We start from the raw sequence: 20,228 nt of genomic DNA, 5'->3' as shown, positions 1-20,228 counted from the left end.
CCTCTTGCAAGTAACCGACGAGGAAATGGTGTTGTTACGTTACGGGAAAAGTAATTTCATGATTCCGAACCCGGGTGGAAACCACCTTTTCGTGCCCTATTTGTCCTGGTACCCTGGTGGCGCAGAAGGACAGCGTGTGAAGGGAAGTGAAGTCGTAACGTCGCGATTGGACGTTAGACAAAGAGGTGTGAGTGCCGCTTCCGGTTCCTTTCATTGTCGTTAATGAAAAGATTCCTACTGCTGCTGTTTCTGTTGCTACTATTACCACTGCTGGAACCGGCTATTACATCGTTCCCTCACACCAAATCTTTGGGGGGCTTTCCACCGGTGGTTTCTAAAGGGTGTGGAAAATGGATGATTCGAGTTCGGCAAAATGGTAAAACACCGAATGGATGCCGCATGGTTCCAACCGAACCTGCCGAAGCTGCAAGCATAACGACAATGTGGCTGCTTTGAATGGTTTCGGACGGGTAGACGTAAATGAATGAAGGCAGCCGAAAGGGAAAAAGGCGGAACACTCCGCAAAGAGGCGAATGAATCCTTTTTACACTTCCCACTCTTCCCTGAAAATGAAAATAAAAATCCCTTCCCAAGAAGAATTACAAAAAGCACAAAGGATACCAGAGAACAACGCCAGGGAAGAAAGATTTTTTCGTGTTTTGTTTTGGGTTTTTTATGGTGTTTCACCTTACGATTTGCGTGCTCCGGTAACGCTTCCCCATTTCGGCTGTCGGAATCACATCCGACAGATCTTTTGGGTGCCGATTTTCGGATCATTTGCCGCGGTGGCAAAGGCACGGTACACGATTTCCTTCCGTTATCTTTCGCATGCACCAGCCAAACGGTAGGGCACAGCTTCTCTCCCATCTGGCCGTACCTTCAATTGGCAATGATGAGAAGGTATTTCGAAGAAGAATACCACTCTAAATGTTCAGCTAAGAATGGTTTCCGAAAACAAGCAGATACGTCCGTGGAACAGCTACCACTCATTGACATTGGAATGCTGCGCTGAATGTTTGGAAATTATGTTGCCGCTTTGCATTTCCCATCATCTAGCAGCTCATTGGGCAAAACATGCCTTCTTTTGATCATTTCGCAGCTTTCAGATCAAGAGTGCGAGAAGAACCACGCAACTGAAGTAAAAACATTCGTCAAGGTATTACTGTGTTGTGTTGCGAGACAGGCGATGGGTCTGATGATGCTGTCCGTTTCTGTGGTACGGTAGCAGTGAGTGCATGACTATCTATCACACAACCATTACTGCTGGTTGGCGTGCCATTCGCCGCGTTCTATCGCATGCCACCTGAGTTCCCTCTCGTTCCCGCTTAATCGCTTTTCTTTTCTTTTTTGGAAGCAAATAAGTTATGCAAATATTTGTCGAACGATCCCTGAGTTGTCACGGGTGGCTTATTTGTGCCCTTGCGTCCTGCCCTATGGAGGCTGGGGAATGTTCGTGAGTGGTATTTTAGGAACGACATGACAACTGAAGGTATTTGAAAGTAAATGCCTTAACTATCGAGCGGTTGAAAAATTTCATTTAGATTGTCATGAACTTATTTTTAGTATCGGTTGTACGAGACGATCTTTCTTCATTAGCATCGAGGAGATTCGTTATGAAGGACATGTAAAAAAATGTATGCGTTTTGTTTATGCGGGCTGAAAGGATCAGTTACAGCATAAATATTTTTAAATTGTTGCTAATCATGGAGAAGTCAGCTTCGAATTTGTATAAGAGGAAATAAAACATCAACTTTGATGTGCTACGCTATTTAAAAAAATAGATACAATTGAGAGTTTTAGGGAGTTAATTGAGAATTGAGAGTTAATTTAATTAAAAAACCAGAGTTAAACTAATATAATTTCTGGGCCCTTTAGTATGCATACACAGACTATGACAAGAAAGTTTACAAAGCTGCTCTTTAAGATCATTTAAATCTGTCCTAACTTATCGGATATGAACTGGTTGCCATTTTTTAATGACCACAATTGTGGAAAAGTGTTGCACACAATCGTTATAGATCGCTACCAGTGACAATTTATCTCAAAGATCCCATCTTTTTTAGTCATAACATTTTTGGTTACAATTTGTCAAAGACTGCAAATAAAGAAAAGTTGTTGTAAGGTTCTAAAAGCAGAGCATTTAATTTAAAACAGAAAAAATTAAATAAAGTATACCATGACGGCTTTAAAAATGCATTTCCGCAGCTATTCATCATACAAATAAATAATACAAAATCATATAAAATTATTTTGTCAATTGGATGTATATGTTATTTCTTTTTATACGAGCAATACTATCCAAACTCTTTTTGTTTCTTTAAATATGGCCAGGCCATACTGCTAAACAAAAAGCTGTTAATGAAGAATAAATTGCCTCCATTACCGACTGGACAGAAATGATCTTTCGTCGAATAGATGTTTTCTTCATTATCGGATCGGGTGGTAGGAACGCGTCTGATATAATTGCAACTGTTCTAAAAAAACGAAAAAAAAATCTATCCCTATTGAAATCCAAACCAAACCTCAGCAGCAGCAGGAATCATTTCAACAACTTAATTATTCCGCCCTTTTTAACCGTAACCCCGTCCTTGGAGCTTCCAGCCACCTTTATCGCTCCGTGCACCATCGAAACCTGACACTCTGTGGTCGGGGCCCAAATGTGATTAGTTTTCAGGCCCTGGGATAATCTTTTCCCAATAAAGTCATCCGACACCGGGAGTCTCGAGTCCCTGCGGACGGGTCTGTTTAATTATTCCGTCCAATGCTTTCATGCGCTGTGTTTTCCTTCCCCTTTTCCGGGGAGCCTTGAAATGCAATTTCTTCAATTGGATCGGTTGGGTTAAAAGATGCAGAGCAAAGCGAAAATTCCCTAGCACGAGCTTTTTTCCATTTCTACCAAACCCAGCATGCACATAAAAAGCCCTTACGGTATGGACGATTATTGGAACGTTGCAAAGATGCTGCTGCGGGAGTTGCTTATTTAGACTCGAAAGCAAGAAGTGCATTCAAAATAGAATTCAATTGCTGCTCGTACGATTCAAATGGCACCAAACCTCAAAACGTACTGTGGAACCGCTTGCGATGCTGTGGAACAAAAAAATTATCCTTTTCTACGCTACACCATTTTCTTCCCAATGTCCCCAAATGGAGTCACTAACACACTGATCTGTATGGCGCTCATCTCTGTCATATCTTCACCGCGTGGGATATTGTTTTGCTCCCAAATGGACGGAACCGACGATGAAAAACTGGAGCAAACCGATGATAAAAAGGCAAACATGACGAAGAAACAAAAACAAAAAGCATTAATGCAAACTTGAGTGCCGGAAACCTTCGAGAGAAAAAGCACTCAGAATGCATCTATGCGCTAGTCTCGATAGGAAACAGAAAAAAACATCTTCGTACATTAAATTTCTTCGAACCTTTTTCAATTACTAACCATATATGCAGCGTAGATTCGTAAAAACGCTACACGACGTACGAAAAAGCAAATACCGTTTGAGATGAGATATTTATCAGTAAATTATCTATTGAAACTATATAGCACAAATAAATTTTGCTTGATTGACTGATATTCCAATTACTTTAAAAATATGTGTAAGCGATCCATTTTTAATATACCATACTCAATCAATATCAAAATGCATCAGCTATGTTATGCAATATATGATTTTCAATATATAATGAATGTAAATTCATTACATATTTAATAATTGTTTGTATGAATACATTAAAAATACTATGTCTGATTTATAATCTTACCGATTTCAACCCAGGATTGATATGTGATGAAGCTTTGAATGGAAAAACAAAATTATACCAACAGCGAAATCCGAAAATTGTTTCGTTTCTAATTATCGTTTCTAATATTCGTGTCCAATTATTGCAACGATTGTTAAAAGCACGAACTGATTCTTCTCAAATGATGCAGAATTCATTTGAAATGGATCATTAAAAACATTAACTCTTCAACCTGTTATATAATATAGCAAGTACTAAGAAGTCCAGGAGTCCATCTTATACATGCGTTGAAAATAGCAATCTTGTAACTGTTTAGCATGTATAAAAAATAACCATAAATTAGTATCATTTTAGGAACAAGGTAGTGAAGTTGGTAAAAAGATGTATCAACTCAATGTCCAGTATCGATATTCTTCTATAGACAGCGGCATTGCTATTACTAAACATCAACCGATCACTTCCCCCACTGTCCGAGACCACTGATTTAACATTCAAGGCAACAGTTGGCTCTTTCTTACGACATGCAAGCTCGATCCTAAAATACAGCAAATCATTCCTTCATTATCTAATTACCGCACATTCTTTTAAATATTCATGTAAATGTTGACCTAGCGCACAATTAAATAAAGTAACCAACAAGTATCTCACTGATACGCAAAGGGTCGAATAAAACATACGAAATGCGGAGGAAAAAAAACACCCAAATTACAAATAAACCCACCTTCGCTCCGGAGAGAATGCTAATTAAATGAAAATGGAGGAGATAATTCAGTGATTTTTGTCGATGTAGGTGTTTCGGTTCTTATTTCCTGCCCCTTTCACACCAGCCCGAAATCACCAGAAGACAAATGCGAAAAGCAAACCGAAAAGAATTTCCCACACAAAACCTCATCGGCATGGGTAAACTTTTCGCCAGCTCACGCAAAACCACAACCGTCCCGAAAATATTAGCCCACCGACGGGTAGTGTCGGTAGTTGCCTGAAAGCAAATTCTTACGCCATAGTTTACTGGTGGCACCATTCGTGCAAGAGCCAATCATGCCCGGGTCTGCGCCCGGGTGTGACTGTATCAGTATCCGACGTCATGCCCGAGCACCCCGGGTGGCAAATGAGATGAGCAAAGGATTTTCCAACTTCTTAGCTTCGAACCGAACCGAACAAGACGAGAACTCGGATTTGTTGGTGGCAACACGTGGAATGTGGCACGTTACCCGGTTTTCGCTTCGCATGGTAAGCTCGACTTTTGCTTCTCGATAATTAAGTTGTCCTTTCTCGGTGTCGATACGTCCGTAACGGGAAGGTTGCATTCATCGAAATCGCAAATCATAAGAAACGGGAAAGACAAAAAATGCTCATTCCCCTGCACGTAGTTGGTTCGTGTTGCGGCAGGTGATTGCGGAACGGCATAATGAAGTGACTGGCACAACTTTGCCCATACTGCGGGACAAACTAGAATGTATAAAAAAAGGAAAACACACACACACATACAGCAAATATCCGATCAGTGGCGGGTTACTGCAGCATTGTGCTGTGCTCTTTACTATAAGCAAGCACTAATGCTCCCTTGCGGTTCGCTTTCACGCTTGTTTCTTCTGGCGCGGTGACCGTTTGCGGTTAGTTAGGGCTTTGAATAATTCATTAGCAACATTGTCCTTGCTCACGGGGGTCGCTGAAAAGGAAGCAACTGAAGCACATTGACTTTTGGAAGAATTACTTTATTAATACTCTATTTGTTTCTGCGTTTGGTTTGTGTGGGTCAAAGAATGTGCGACCAGTCATAAAAGGTCTAATGAAGCTTTACTCTTACGCAAATTATTCTCTTGAACAGCAATTAGTGGGCCTTAAGGGAGGTTATGGTTGAAGTGAATTTGATTAGCTCGTTAATAGAACGTCCGCATGAAGCGATGTTTCTTGCAATAGTATTCATTTTATAAGGAATAACTAACCGTCTAAAGTAGTTTAAAAATCCATCAATAAACAATGTCTTCATTTGCTGTTATGATTATGCTGTTAGAATGTAATCTTATTTGGATTTGATTCTTATTGACATAATTTCTCTGAAACATACTGCGGCGCCTAGACAGCGTCCGATTGTAAACACGATTCTTTACCATCCCTGCGATATTGGAACACATTCAGGAAATTCCTGCCGGCTTAATCACAACACGACCCTGAAAATTCCAAAGCATACTACCGGTGTTGGACAATTTCCAAAATATATTGCATTGCTTCAGGCGAACGAAGGGATCATTGTAGGAAATAATGCAGCTTTACTATTTCTTTATGTCGCAAACAGCACCTCTTAATATCACTATTTCTTACCTCCTAATTCAAACATCTCTTACCATCTTCTGCCAGACAATCGTTTAAATGTCATCATTCGCCAAGAATAGCTTCCATATCAATCGGAAAATCCCGACAGCCCCGACCCCGACGTCCTATTGAACACCAGCACCGAATGGAACCAAATCTTATAACAAGTATTTCTCATATTGTACTGATTCGTAGGATAAAATGCCATACTTTTCGTTCGTGCCACCATCCTTCGATAATGCAATCGAGCAAGTTAGCAGCAAGCTTCAAACCACATGCTACATGTGCTGCCTGCACGGTACATGGGTACAATTCTTGACGCACGGATCTCAGCTGGGATCTGTCATCTGGTGGATAAATTCCTGCACAAAGCCACCGTAGTCGATCGAGACAACTTTTCCAATACACACTGCTTGCGTGCGCGCGCTAGCGTAGGTGGGTGAGCAAAGAAATTGCTCGAGAAATGGTAGCTATGAAACTAAATCGAATCGTATCACCATCCTCTCTTATTCCGACGAAAAAAAAAAATACCGCTCCGTTATTTGATTTTGTGAGCGAAAGTCCTGTTGGGGGCCTTCTACGAGAAATAAACGGTTCATTTTCGATCCGTTCAAAACTCTCGAAGGATCGTGAAATTGTGCATGTATTGTGGGGGTGCATTATTTCCGCTCGTACGTCACGTTCCACCATCCACAGGGCCTCCGGGATGGGTAGTGAAGTGTCACCAGGCCCAGTCTGCCCGCCTGCAAAAGGGACACCGAACGAGCACGCCGAAAGTTGTATCCCAAAATTCCAATCATATATTCAATATTGATTTTGCTATTCGCAAATTTTCAGCTTCAACAAAAGGAGGTATGGAACGTTTGCGTTCGGCTGGCCCGTATTAACCGTTAAATGGGTCGGCGTCACCCGCCTTCATTATCGGGTCACGTAGTGAAATCGAATCCTTAACTTGTCGCTCTTGGGAGAAGGAAAAATTGTGGCATGGTGTATGTTCTATCGGGAAAGGGTTATGCGTTTCCAATGCTTCGCTCCAGGGATGATCAACCCTGGTAAATAGACGGTCTCATCAACCGTGAAAGAAGCTTGTTTGTATAGCGTTGTATGATGCAGCGGCGGATCAAAGGGTAGGCGGAGTAGGCGGTCGCCTGGGGCCTCGTCGTGTTGGGGGCCCCAAACAACTTGTGCAGATTGTGCGATTTTTGGAAATTTAACAGCAGAGTTAATTTATAGCACAAAATCTAATTAAAAAGGTAGAAAATTGATCGAAAATATCCTTGGTATCTTTGAATTTTATATATCCTTGGTTATATAAAACATTTGTTTCTATTTGATTAGGTATATCGGCCCGGTTACACGGCTACACAAGAGAAGTATGCAGTTTATTCAAACTCCTTTTTCTTTATCGGCACGACATCTTCAGGATGCTTAAGCCTACCATTACTTGTTTTTTTTTTACTTTATTTACCCGTAGGATAGTCACCGGAAATAATAAGCAGCGTGGAATAAATTTGCCCATCACTATTGCATTGCATACTATCAAACCCGTGAGAGCGATCGCTAATGTAAGATCGATAAAACGGAAAGCATCCTTCATCTAGCTCAAACTTTCCGTCGGCTGGTACGAAATTCCATTCAAAACCAGCTGATTTCAGCTTCCCGATACCACGAAACCATCCACGGAAGAGGTAACACCTTGTACATCAATTTTGCTCAAAAACCGCCGAAAGGTATACAATATTTAAAACTAACTTTCCCGTTGGTCGAGTAAAATTTTGCAGCAATTTTGCTCAAAAATCGCCGAAAGTTATGCAATGTTTAAACACTAACTTTCGCGTTGGTCATGAAAATTTTCTTGGAAAACTACCAGTTTTCGAATGTATAGTACCAGGAGAGCATCCACGGAAGAGGTAGCTCCTGGTATTGCGCCGGAAGGTATGCAATCAACTTGCAATGCAATACGCCGTAAGGTATGCAATGTTTAAACACTAACTTTTCATACAAACCAGCTGTTTTCAGATTTCCGATACCAGGAGAGCATGTTTTTCAAGAGGTAACACCTGGTACCAGCAGAGCAAGATGGCGCCCAATAATTCATGAAATGTTTCATAAAATATTTCATGAAATATTTCATGAAAATTTCATGAAAAAATCATGAAATATTTCATGAAATATTCCATGAAACATTTCATGAAATATTTCATGAAAAAATTCATGAATGAAATTTTTATGACTGAAATTTTTATGAATGAAATTTTTATGAATGAAATTTTATGAATGAAATTTTCATGAATGAAATTTTCATGAATGAAATTTTCATGAATGAAATTTTTATTCATAAAAATTTCATACATAAAAATTTCATTCATTAAAAAATTTCATTCATAAAAATTTCATTCTTAAAAATTTCATTCATAAAAATTTCATTCATAAAAATTTCATTCACAAAAATTTCATTCATCAAAATTTCAGTCATAAAAATTTCATTCATGAAATATTTCATTCATTAAAAAATTTCATTCATAAAAATTTCATTCATAAAAATTTCATTCATAAAAAATTTCATTCATGAAAATTTCATTCATGAAAATTTCATTCATGAAAATTTCATTCATGAAAATTTCATTCATTAAAATTTCATTCATAAAATTTTCATTCATTAAAATTTCATTCATAAAAATTTCATTCATTAAATATTTCATTCATGAAATATTTCATGAAATGTTTCATGAAATATTTCATGAAATATTTCATCAAATTTTCATGAAATATTTCATGAAATATTTCATGAAACATTTCATGAAATATTTCATGAAACATTTCATGAATTGTTGGGCGCCATCTTGCTCTGCTGGTACCAGGTGTTACCTCTTGAAAAACATGCTCTCCTGGTATAGGAAATCTGAAAACAGCTGGTCGGTATGGAAAGTTAGTGTTTAAACATTGCATACCTTTAGGCGGGCAAAATTACCAGGTGCTACCTCTTCCGTGCATGCTCTCCTGGTACTATACATTCGAAAACTGGTAGTTTTCGAAGAAATGTTTCACGACCAACGGGAAAAATAGTGTTTAAATATTGCATACCTTTCGGCGGTTTTCGAAGAAATTTTTCACGACCAACGGGAAAGTTAGTGTTTAAACATTGCATACCTTTAGGCGGTTCTCGAGCAAAATTACTGTACAAGGTGCTACCTCTTCCGTGGATGCTTTCCTGGTATCGGGAATCTGAAAACAGCGGGTTTTGTATGGAATTTCGTACCAGCCCATGGAAAGTTTGAGCGAAATGAAGGATGCTCTCCGTTTCATCCATTTTTCTTAAACTAGTGAACACTCTCACGGGTTTGATAGTACGCAATGCAATATTGATGGGCAAATTTATTCCACGCTGCAGGTTATTTCACCTGCAGCGCAAATTTATTCCACCTCTTGAAAAACATGCTCTCCTGGTATCGAAAATCTGAAAACAATTGTGTGCGCGGCAACGGTATAGTGGTTTTCACAGTTGACCAGCTGATTTGGTCATTGGTCAAATTAGTCAGCATTTTGTCAACTCTCGTAGCCCTGCACCTAATGGATCAAAGAATGCTATAAAACATGATCAGTTGTTGAAAAAGTTCAGTAAGTAGAAGCTCACCACAGGAATCAACCGTTAATTTTTATTCATCGCCTAAAACATCGACGTGAGCGAATGATCATGGAGGTAGTCTTTCAACACAAAAACTTGACCTAGCATTTTAGTTTTCAAATGCTAAAAGCTATGCAAATTTAACCGACTGTGCATAACACAAATTATTATTATTATATAAAATTTGCGTTGTTTGTTTAATGGGATACACAATGTTAAACAATCCACTAAATAATAAACAAACAAAAAAATCGAAATTCACAACTTAGTAACTCGCTCATTCTGTATTGCAAAATGTATGACAGGTGATTACCCCTCACAATGCGTCAGAGAATGAGCGATCTCCCGCCAGGATATGCAATATGCGGCATATTCACGTGGAGTATTTTGATTGAATGATTTTTTCTCTGCATTCGGCTCCATCTGGGTATCATCCTCATTGATGACGGCACCACTATCTGTGTTAGTCCCCGTGCTCGATTGTTTCGGCTGTCAACCTCGACGACGCATCTTAAACATACCATGAGTACAACCGGCTTCACCCCGTGGAAACAGGATCGGGTACTGTAGTGGACGCATGATCTGGTTGGTCTCATACACTGGCCTTAAGGATCCTGTAGCACGATGTTGCAGCACAATCTCCCGTGTATATTCCGTGCTACCGGCGATGTCGTCACAAACACACATGACCCATCTCACCTGCAGTCGGTGTGTTGTTTCGGAACTGGTCAATACCTGGTTTACGTGAAAGGAGGCAAAGGCGCAGTTCATCGCGAACAGAAATGCGTTCATACGTATGACTGATTAGGGGCAGCCCAGCGGCGGATCAAACGGCAATAGGCCCCTTCTTACTGCGCTTTTCGCCTTGTCTCATTTCAAGTCCCCTCAATGTCCCCCTTCCCTCCCGCATCGTTTTAAAAATTAGAGGCCCCAACTATATTTCCGCCCTGGGCCTCCAAGGGGATTGATCCTCCACTGGTATGACGTATATTTTTGCATCGGATAACCGAGCAACGCCGTCCATTTTGAAAATTATGTTTGAATTTTCCGGTACTGAATGATACAAAAGTTCAAGTTAAAATATTCATTCAATTATTCATGAAATGAAAATCACATCAGAGAATACAAAGAATTGAAGAGAAAGCCTTTGATTGGGATAAAATACGAAGCGATAAAATGCTGTCACTTTCACATATTGAAAAATATAAATGTCACATTTTTATTAGCCCTTTAAACACCGTTCGAAACCCTGTCAAAATGGACAGATCGGAAAACTCCTGCCCGGGCAAAGTTTTACCGGGTGTACATACTCCCACTTTACTGCTGCTTTTACCCCGTATCCGTCCGACCCACCCCAAACACCGGAAGACCTTCGTTTCGAATGGTTCCATCAATCGAACTTTTCGCGTTCGATCCACGGGTTCAGTTCTGATAATACAATTTTAATTAAAAACATAGTTCCTACCGCACCTTCGCATAACTCCCCATGATTCTCGCTCCATACCCACCAACGGATGCACTAGGGGTTTGAAAAACTTTTGTGCAAAACACACATGTACACACGCTAACGAACGCACTCACAAAAACGTAAAGGATGCTTCAAACCAACCCGCACACAATGGTGTACGGTCAATATTTAATTTAATTTTGTGCTTCACACAGCTCCACGTGCTACGCATGAAACGCATCGGTAGACATACGCGTGCTGGTGGGATGGGCGAGGAAAAATGCGCGAAATAGGCACACAGCGCAATGCTCTTGAAATACCCGGTAAAGCTGTTGTGCACCGATCCCCGCGAGGCGAGTTCACGAGGAAGGGGTTTCTTCTATTTTTCCCACGCTCTATATTTACCACTAAGCGCGAAAATGATGCGGCCACAGTCAAATGGAACCCTCTTCTACAGCTCCTACTCAATCGACCTACGACAGCTAGAAACGCCTTTGTCGGGTATATCCATACTCACCTTGCACGTCGATGCAACCGATCTGTTTCTTCATCGGACTGGCGTTGATCTGACACATGTAGCAACCTCGGTCGGATTCACGCAACTGTCGGATACGCAATCGCCACGTACGAAAATCTTCGTGTACGACGCTGATGCGGGAGTTGTGCGTCACGACACGGCCCTGGAGCGCTAGCACCGTTTGATCGGAAGCCCGCAACCAACCGACCTTGTACCGGCCGAGGTTCTTGACCGAACAGGTCAGGATCGCTTCGCGGCCGGTTGGGGACGATATGTTCTGGATGGTGCCCTCGAACTCTGGCTCGAGGTCGACTGGTAGTTGCTGTGGCTGGTTTAAATCTATGAACGAATAAGCAAACAGTTTCCATATTTAAGTTTTTTTCAATAGCATTATGTTTTTACTAGCATTTTATATTGTGTTATTTCACGCAATCCATGAAGATTTATTTAAATTTGTTTGAAAACCTTATGTTGATAAAACTAGCTTTCAAAATAAACGTTGTTGAATAAAGTATTGTTGTATTGTTGGATTTAATGATTGTAGTAAAATTTCCCGCTATAGACGAACCAATTATCTTGTATCTCACATATTAGCTCATCCGAAAATAACACTAAAGTTTTATAAATAGTTATAAATAAGATTTTGTAAAATTTTGTTAAAATGTTCTGTATATGATTGATTTATGCATTAAGCCTGGCCTTTCTACTGATGATAAAAAAAACTGATTTATGCAACATTGCGACAAATTTAACAACACGTTTTCCTAAAGAGGGGATTTGACGTTGTTTTCCAAATCATTTTCCACAGGGCAAAGTTGAGTTGAATCATTCAGGACTCTTTGGTAGCATCGCAGAAGACGTTGTTCTTGTAGCATCGCAGTAACCCTGTAATGCTTATTTTAGGTGATGTTTTAGTTGAAAACCCCAATCCGATATCGAATCAATAACTTGTTCCTAGTCATTTAGTTCTTATCCTTTTTTAGTCATAAATATATAATAAATATATATTTCCTTGAGCATTTGGATTAATATTTCAAATATTTTTCCACTGATCCTGATTCCGAATTGCTATACTTTCAAAAAAATCCATTATATTGCTTTTCATTTTTTAATGCAAACATAACCCGATGTGAGGGTATGGTTTTATTTGTTCGAAAGCGAAATAACCTACGCTAATTGAAGCCATAGCCAAACTTTATCCCTACCGGTCTGAAGGTTTATCCGTTCAACGGAAAAAAGGGTTTTGATTGCAAAGTTGGGATTTTATCTACAAATCCTTTGGTTCAAGCATTTGGTCCATTCACAACCACCTACCGCAACCCAACCCAACACCATAATGTAATAGAATGCCTGACGTCGGAACAGGCTTGACCGGGCACCGGAAAATACCGTAACATTCGTTTAACATATTCATATGAAAGTTTTCACCACCCCATTTCGGTTTTTCCTACCGAGCGCCGGTTTCCCAGCTACACCGCGCTAAACCCTGCCCGTCCGATGACCTCTCCGGTGCATGGACAGGACCTAAATGCTTTCAGATTTATCTCTGGCTTTATCGTTCCGTTACTTCCGGTGGCCGAAGTTGATGAATAATTTTAAAACACAAAACCACCGAGTACGGCTTCCGGTGGCTGGCCTGGGAAAAGCCGGGTACCGACGGAGAAAGATATACTTTTTGACTGAACTGGGGTTTTGTTCCTGAGACAAAATCGGTGAAAATGAAAAAAAAACAAGTAGACAAAAAAATAGCGATGCATTAAAAAGCATGAAACCCGACAGAATGTGGAGGGAACCAAATCAAATCAACAGTGGACTGTAACTGGGAAAAAAACATGAAACAAGCGAACACTCCATCCGGTCGGTTGGGTTAGTGGTTATCACAAAAATAGGGCAAAGGTTTTATCGAATTCTCAAATTCAGTTCCGAGAATTTTCTGTCAAATTCGCCCCTTCTCTTTGTTCTGTTTAAATTCCACTTTCAGGATGGGTCCAATTTCTTCGTAGCCTAAGGGAAGTAAAAAACGGTGCAGCCACTAGGCTTAAGATAGATAAAATCACTACACACAAAAATCGTTAGGGTGCAGATTACGGGTAGATGGGGAAAAATTAGTAGCTTTCAATTGCTTACCACAACAGCTGCAAGGTCAAAGCCACCTATGCCCAGCAAAAAAAAATTATCGATTAAAATAGAGAAGCCTTTAACTGTAAATAAATCCTCGCAATATGAAATCTCATTTAACAAAATAGATACTAAATTTATTCATGTACATATTCAGAATTCGGGTTATGATTTTTTTTCAAAAGGATATGATATATATTCAATATGAATGTTAAATTTTTACTAATAAAATGTTTTTTTCGAAGCTTTCTTTTCGAAGGTCTAACTTCAGCAGACCTGCTTAAATCCTGAGATCTACTTTCTTTCTATATCGTCCTCTCTTCTTGGTGTAACGTCCTACTAGGCCATGCATTCTACCATTTCTGCCATTCTGCCAGGGTCTCCCATTTTCGGCTTGCTAGACTTCCATCATGCCACCTACCATCATGCCATCGAACCACCCTACTTCTCATCTACTTCACCAATGGCTTTAAAAAAAACTTTGAATAAATTTAACAGATTTGAGTCAAGTTCAGCATTGTGTGATACTTCGTTACTGCTCGTCAAACCCCTTAAATAGTACAATATAATACTAAAATTTGTTGAATCTTTAATTAACAAATTGTGCCTTTTCAAATTTCAAAAGAACCATTATGCACATTAGCAAATACAAATCACTCAACTGTTGTGTAGATTCTGTTGCACTCATGGTTACACGATGTCAAATGAAGGGTACGAATGGTTTATTCGGAAAAATGTTTACCGATTACGGGACGATTCAAGTACTTCAGCCAGTTCTAAACGGTCTGGGTACGCTGAGAAAATAACTCGTACGGCACACGACTTTCCATGCCTTCGATCGTATCGATCTGGTTGACTTCGCCGTAGACTTGGCCCCAACTGCACTTTTTGGTGGATGGAAACGAATATTTCCCGCAGCTCAACCTTATGCCACAATCAAGTGCCGCAAGGTTTGTAGGCTAGATATTGATACGATTTTTCTAACCCTCTTACAGTTGTAACGTTTTTTTATGCAAGAAATAATTTTTTATGGTGGTCATCTGTGTAAACAATATAGATGTAAGTAATTCAAAATAGATACAATAATATTATTTTAATATATTGTTTATCAAATTAATTTTGTCACAACATCACAACAATCTGAACAACGGTGTCCGCTTGTCTTCGGTAATAAACAAAAGGAATGAAATATCAACAATTAGTCACATTATCTGAACAAGAAATTACATCTTACGACAAGCCATTAATTTCATGAACAAGCATTCACGAAAGCTAATTTAAGCTTTACCCATTTGAGTTACACTTTTGTGTACAAAACGTGTTGCATTCTTTGCTTCCAAATGTACCCAAACAACAATGGTACTGATGCTCCATTTCACTGCAACAATAGTGTCAGTTGTTAGGTACAATATTCCCCTAGTTCTCTGTCCACTTCGGAAAGCTGGCAGAACTTTGTAAATGTTTTCCGTGTTGCCAGAACTCACCCCCAAGTTACCGTGGTCCGGTTACTGTGGAACTCGTACTGACACTGCCGTGTACCGTGTTGGTGTTTCATCTCCATAAAGCTAATGAATTAATTGGAGAATAAACATGAATGAAATGTTTCTCTCGCTTCGTTCAGTAAAAGCAGTGGCACACCGAGGCGTCCACCACTACCAACCGTCCACTTACAACAGCTGGATATGCTTTCCATGTAGTACACTTTTCGGTACTTAATGGAAAGCACCGGCAACGGTTCCGGTTCGCCCCAACATGCAGCTACCCGGGGTGATGCATTATATGGTAGACGGGAGCGATCCGGTATGTGTTTGCGAAAGTTTACCATCCACAAACAAAACCTCACTGCCATGTCTGGTCAGTGCTGGAAATAAAATGCAACCAACTTGCAAGCGGCTCAGACAGGATGGACTCTCGTTGGAAACGATGTAATCTTTCTATAATTTGACAACTTCTTACTCTGGACAGAAGTTTGTCGCTTGGCACCGGCCTGAATGAACATCACAGCGAACGTGTTATTTGTAGTGGGTGAGAACGTTCCTTCCGAAAACTAAAATCGTAGTCTTGCACCCAGTTTGGCCAGAAAACCCCAGATATGAGCCACTGTTCCTGGGACGAGCTCGTTAAAATGTAAGTGCCAGTGGCATTCGTTAGGGACTGCAATGTTGGAGAGCTTTTTAATTGATTAAGTGATTCTTTTCGAGAGTTGCCAAACGAAACATTGCTTCCACTAAGAATGAATAAAAATAACGATTGCATGTGCAAATCGGCACAAAAACATTGCAGCTTCAACTCCATTCATGCGACAATTTTCAATATTATTGATGAATTGTTTAGGGTGTGTTACGTTCTCAAAGGTTCAACAACAATGCAACAAAATAATCTGAACTGTTTAGTAGGAAATACATGTTATATTAATTTTAATAAAATGCTTAATGGATAACATAAGATTATTTTTGCAAAAAAGTATCTTTTTTCATAAAAAAGACACTTGCCAATTAATAGTAAATAGTGTTAGCGTAAAGCTTGACGTAAATTCTTTAACATAATCGCTTTCTAGAAATTATACATTGTTTTACAATACTTCTAATAATAAATTTAAAATAAAAAAAAATACTGATATGCTAAACATTTTTAATAAAAAAAAGTCGGTTCACATTGGACAATAGCTTTTTCGAATTGGGATGAGTTTACTCTTTAGGAATGAACTTTGTCTTTTATTTGTTTATTGATTGATTGATTGACCTGCTGCGACATACCGAAGAGACAAACAAAACTGGTCCTAATAACTGGTCCTAATTTAACATTACTACAACCATTTAAATTATATTCATTCAATATAATTCAATTATATTAATAATATTCCTTAATCATTTTGGCCAAATTCGAATTTCCACACCAGACTGTGTAATTGTGGATTGCAATATGAAATTTGACTTCATCTTTTCATTTTATGGGAATTACGTATCCTTATGGTTCTTCTCTATGGCTTCGAATCTATCTCAGAGTAAAAAACCTTCAAGTGTTTTTATGGCACTCCAGACATGCCAAGATCATTGAAAGACCTCCGTTTCAAGGTAAACCTTCCATTGCATTAAAGATTCTGACAAGAACATTTTTAAAAACTTCTAGATTTCTAAGTTTGTCTGGCCCATCACAATCGACTTCAAGTTAAATCGAAAGTCCTATCAGCTTGAAATGATGATTTCGTGAAATAAAAGTATATTTTGATGCCATTTCAAAAAAGATTTTTGCTCTTCCATCTACGGAAGATTAACAGAACGTTTCTAGGCCTTTACAGTGCTTACAAATAAAAGTCTTTCAATTTTAAAACGTAATATCAACTAAAAAAAATTAATCCCTCAAGCTGATACAGAACGAAAAATGCGTCTTTACTACACAACAGCTTCAAACCTTTTTTGCAAGAATTTAAATTAAAACCTCTACCAGGATACGACTTCATTCGTACTCCCCCTGCCATCCAACTCCAATACAACAAACGAAATCATCACCCACGTTGAGTGGAAAACTTACCTTGCAGTGCCGGTGAAAGCGACCCATCCAGCCGGTGAACTATCAGCAACAGCAGCACGAGCACAATTTGCATGCAAACCGTCTCCATTGTCGGCGAGCGGCGTAAAAGCATCGAATCGACTTTTGCTCTGACACGTTCAATTCTGCCTGTAAAAACCGATTTCACATTCAGCGCACAGCGGCTGTGTGGCCCACGACGACGGGAAGCGGTGTTGGAGTTTTTATTTCTCCCCCTATCGTCCGCCAAACAACAAGACCACCGACCCCGACTACTGTACCGCACAGCGGAACGGCTTCTATTTAGAGAGACCGGCGCGCTTGAGTCGCCAAGAAAAGCTGTTTGCACCGTACCGCCACTTTGTCGGAAATCGGAAGCCCGGAAAATGGGGTTACACTTTAAACGATCGCGTCACGTTCACGAATCCTCCACTATGTTACGGATGGAAAGGAAAAGTAAGACGACAGCACCACGACCACCAGACCGCGGGATGCTTCCGGTGCCATCCCGATAGATGCTACCACTTCCTTTCCGGTTGCCGTAGGTAGATTTGAATAAAATAAACAACACTTTTCACTCACGGTGATTTTTCACCTTGTTCCCTCCATTAGACCCGTCGGTGGATGGTTGCTGGCGAAGAGCACACATTTTTCCCACCGGCGCTCATACAAGCGCACCCACACACGTTAAACTAATCCCCCCCGGGAAAAGCACCAGAGAAAACCAAAAATACAGCACAAAATGGAACCTTTCACATGCACCAAATTTTCACCGGAATTTAAAAAAGGACACCCCCACAACACACGCGTACAACCACACACATACACACACTTCAATTTCCGGCACCTGTAACGCACGGGTCACGACTTTTGCCGTTGCACAATCGAAGATTTCTTTCCCTTTATTTTGCTTTGCAGACGGTTTGCCGTTTTGCCTTCCTCAAAACGGCGGTGCGGAAGTTTTTAAGAACGATCACGTTTTATCACCGGTCTACCACACCCGCACAAACACAAATCGAACGTTTGCATACATTTGCGCTGCTTTCACAAACGCCTGCTACTGTGGGAGAAAGTAAAAATCAGAACCACATCCGCTAATCCTTTGGCATTACGCGAAAAATCACTTTTCACCGTACAATGGAGATGGAGCGAACGTGCATGGATGATTCTACCGTTCGGCTTTCAGTTTATGGTGCTACTGAACACGGAAATGTGAAGTGGATTCCATCGTATTTTCTTTTCGAAGCAAGACAACATACTAAGCTGGTCAGATGCTAACAGTGTGGAAAACAGTCGCATCGATGTGCACCGATTGACTGGTATCAAAGTACAAACCTGTGTTCAACAACGATCATTAGCCATAGCATTCGGGCACGGGTAACTTCTTTCACCGGTCGAGATTAGTGTGAAATACGCAATTTGCCAAGCTTTTGTGCGCAACGTGTTTTGATCAATCTAAACCGTTCATATTGTTTTAAGCCAACATTTACTCAACCAGAGGCACTAGCTGTTGCTTGGATGTTTGTGCCAATATCTGGAACACATTAACGGATTGTAAGGGTAATGCCCATTTTTCAAAAAAATAATTTTCAATTGCTTCACCTTTTGAGTAAAAAATTTATTATTGTTATTTATTATTTATTAACCCATTATACTAATATCATGGAAAGCTTTAATTTATCAAGCGAAAGCGTCCTGTCTATTTTAAGTGGTTTCATATAGTCATTCAAATTTGCCTTTTGAGACTTCATTTATGAACGTTGGTCGCTTTTGTTTAATTCGAAAAGTTAAGGAAGAATGAAAACGTAAAGCAGTGCATCCAATTTTCAAAGATATTGTACTATTGCTTCTATTTGTTTTTGTTTTTTTGTAATAATTGTACGGCTGCTTTGATTAAGCGTCAGACACATTTGATCAAGCGTCATTTGAATTTTTAAAACATCCTTTTGGTTTTTTTCCTTGAACATATTGTAGGTCTTGTATCAATGATGTGCATATTTTGCAAAGTTAGCAATAGAGAATTGTAACCTAATAAGTTTGTATAAAAAATACCAAAAACAACATACAAATAGTTGCAAATAGTTATTTGTTAGAACACGAGTCACTAGTCTGATTAAAATTATAAAGCTGCGAGTACAAGTTATAAAGCATACACCAACATGTTTCTAAACCAGCCCTAGAATTAATTGCGATTACAAAAACTTTTCGCATTTTAACCAGGTAACAAGCATCATATTTAAATTCCTTAATTCAATTGCTGCTTGATGCATATTTCACAAAACGTTATAATCATAACGAGAATGTATGCAATTATTCTACCGATATACATTAAATTCTTAGCAAAATTCATTCAAATATTTATCTAGCATTGTCTCTACCCAGCATTTTATCGTTCATTCCACCACTGTTCGTTGATGCCTAACGTATGGTGCGGAATATTAAAACAATATCAGCTGCCTCACGTTACAGCCACAATCATAATTATGCGAACTCGAACGACGTAACGTTATGCTAAACAGATCCACCGACTATAAACCGACACGCACACACACTGACACACCGGTCGGGCTGGCATCGTTGAACACCCTTAATAGGATTATTACATTATCTCCCGAGAAAGGTCGAACCAATGTTCGTCTAAATTTACCATCATCACCATCAACTAGCATCGTAACGCGCCTTGCTCTCATCACCGTTCCAATGGGTTTCGAGGCTTCTGGTTCCATCCGGTCTCGATGACTTCTCATTAAGAGCCAAACTGTAACACTTTTCGCGGACGGACGAGTACGAGAGCATCAAAGAACATACTTGCCCGTGCCAGTGTCGCATGCATTGAAGAACCCGACCGGTTTCACCGTTTCCCAGAACATCCTCTGGTTCGAAGCTACAATCTTAATCCTTTGCCCAACGACCAACTACCGCGTGACTCGTCGTGCGTA

The 20,228-nt window shown here is 39.7% G+C and overlaps 1 protein-coding gene across 1 annotated transcript in view; it reads right to left on the bottom strand.

Annotated features, from left to right (window-relative positions):
• Positions 1-17,425, bottom strand: part of LOC128298342 (lachesin) — a 45,501-nt gene extending 28,076 nt beyond the window's left edge. Inside the window, exons 1-2 of the mRNA XM_053034092.1 lie at positions 17,293-17,425; positions 11,644-11,982 (exon numbers count right to left, since the gene is read on the bottom strand). Of these exons, the coding sequence (XP_052890052.1) occupies positions 11,644-11,982; positions 17,293-17,404 (451 nt within the window). The 5' untranslated portion in view covers positions 17,405-17,425. The remainder of the gene's footprint in view (positions 1-11,643; positions 11,983-17,292) is intronic.
• Between the last annotated feature and the right edge of the window lie 2,803 nt (positions 17,426-20,228).

This window comes from Anopheles moucheti, chromosome 2 (genome assembly GCF_943734755.1).
Source record: "Anopheles moucheti chromosome 2, idAnoMoucSN_F20_07, whole genome shotgun sequence".
Classification (NCBI taxonomy): domain Eukaryota; kingdom Metazoa; phylum Arthropoda; class Insecta; order Diptera; family Culicidae; genus Anopheles; species Anopheles moucheti.
This window is presented reverse-complemented; position numbering and strand designations above follow the sequence as displayed.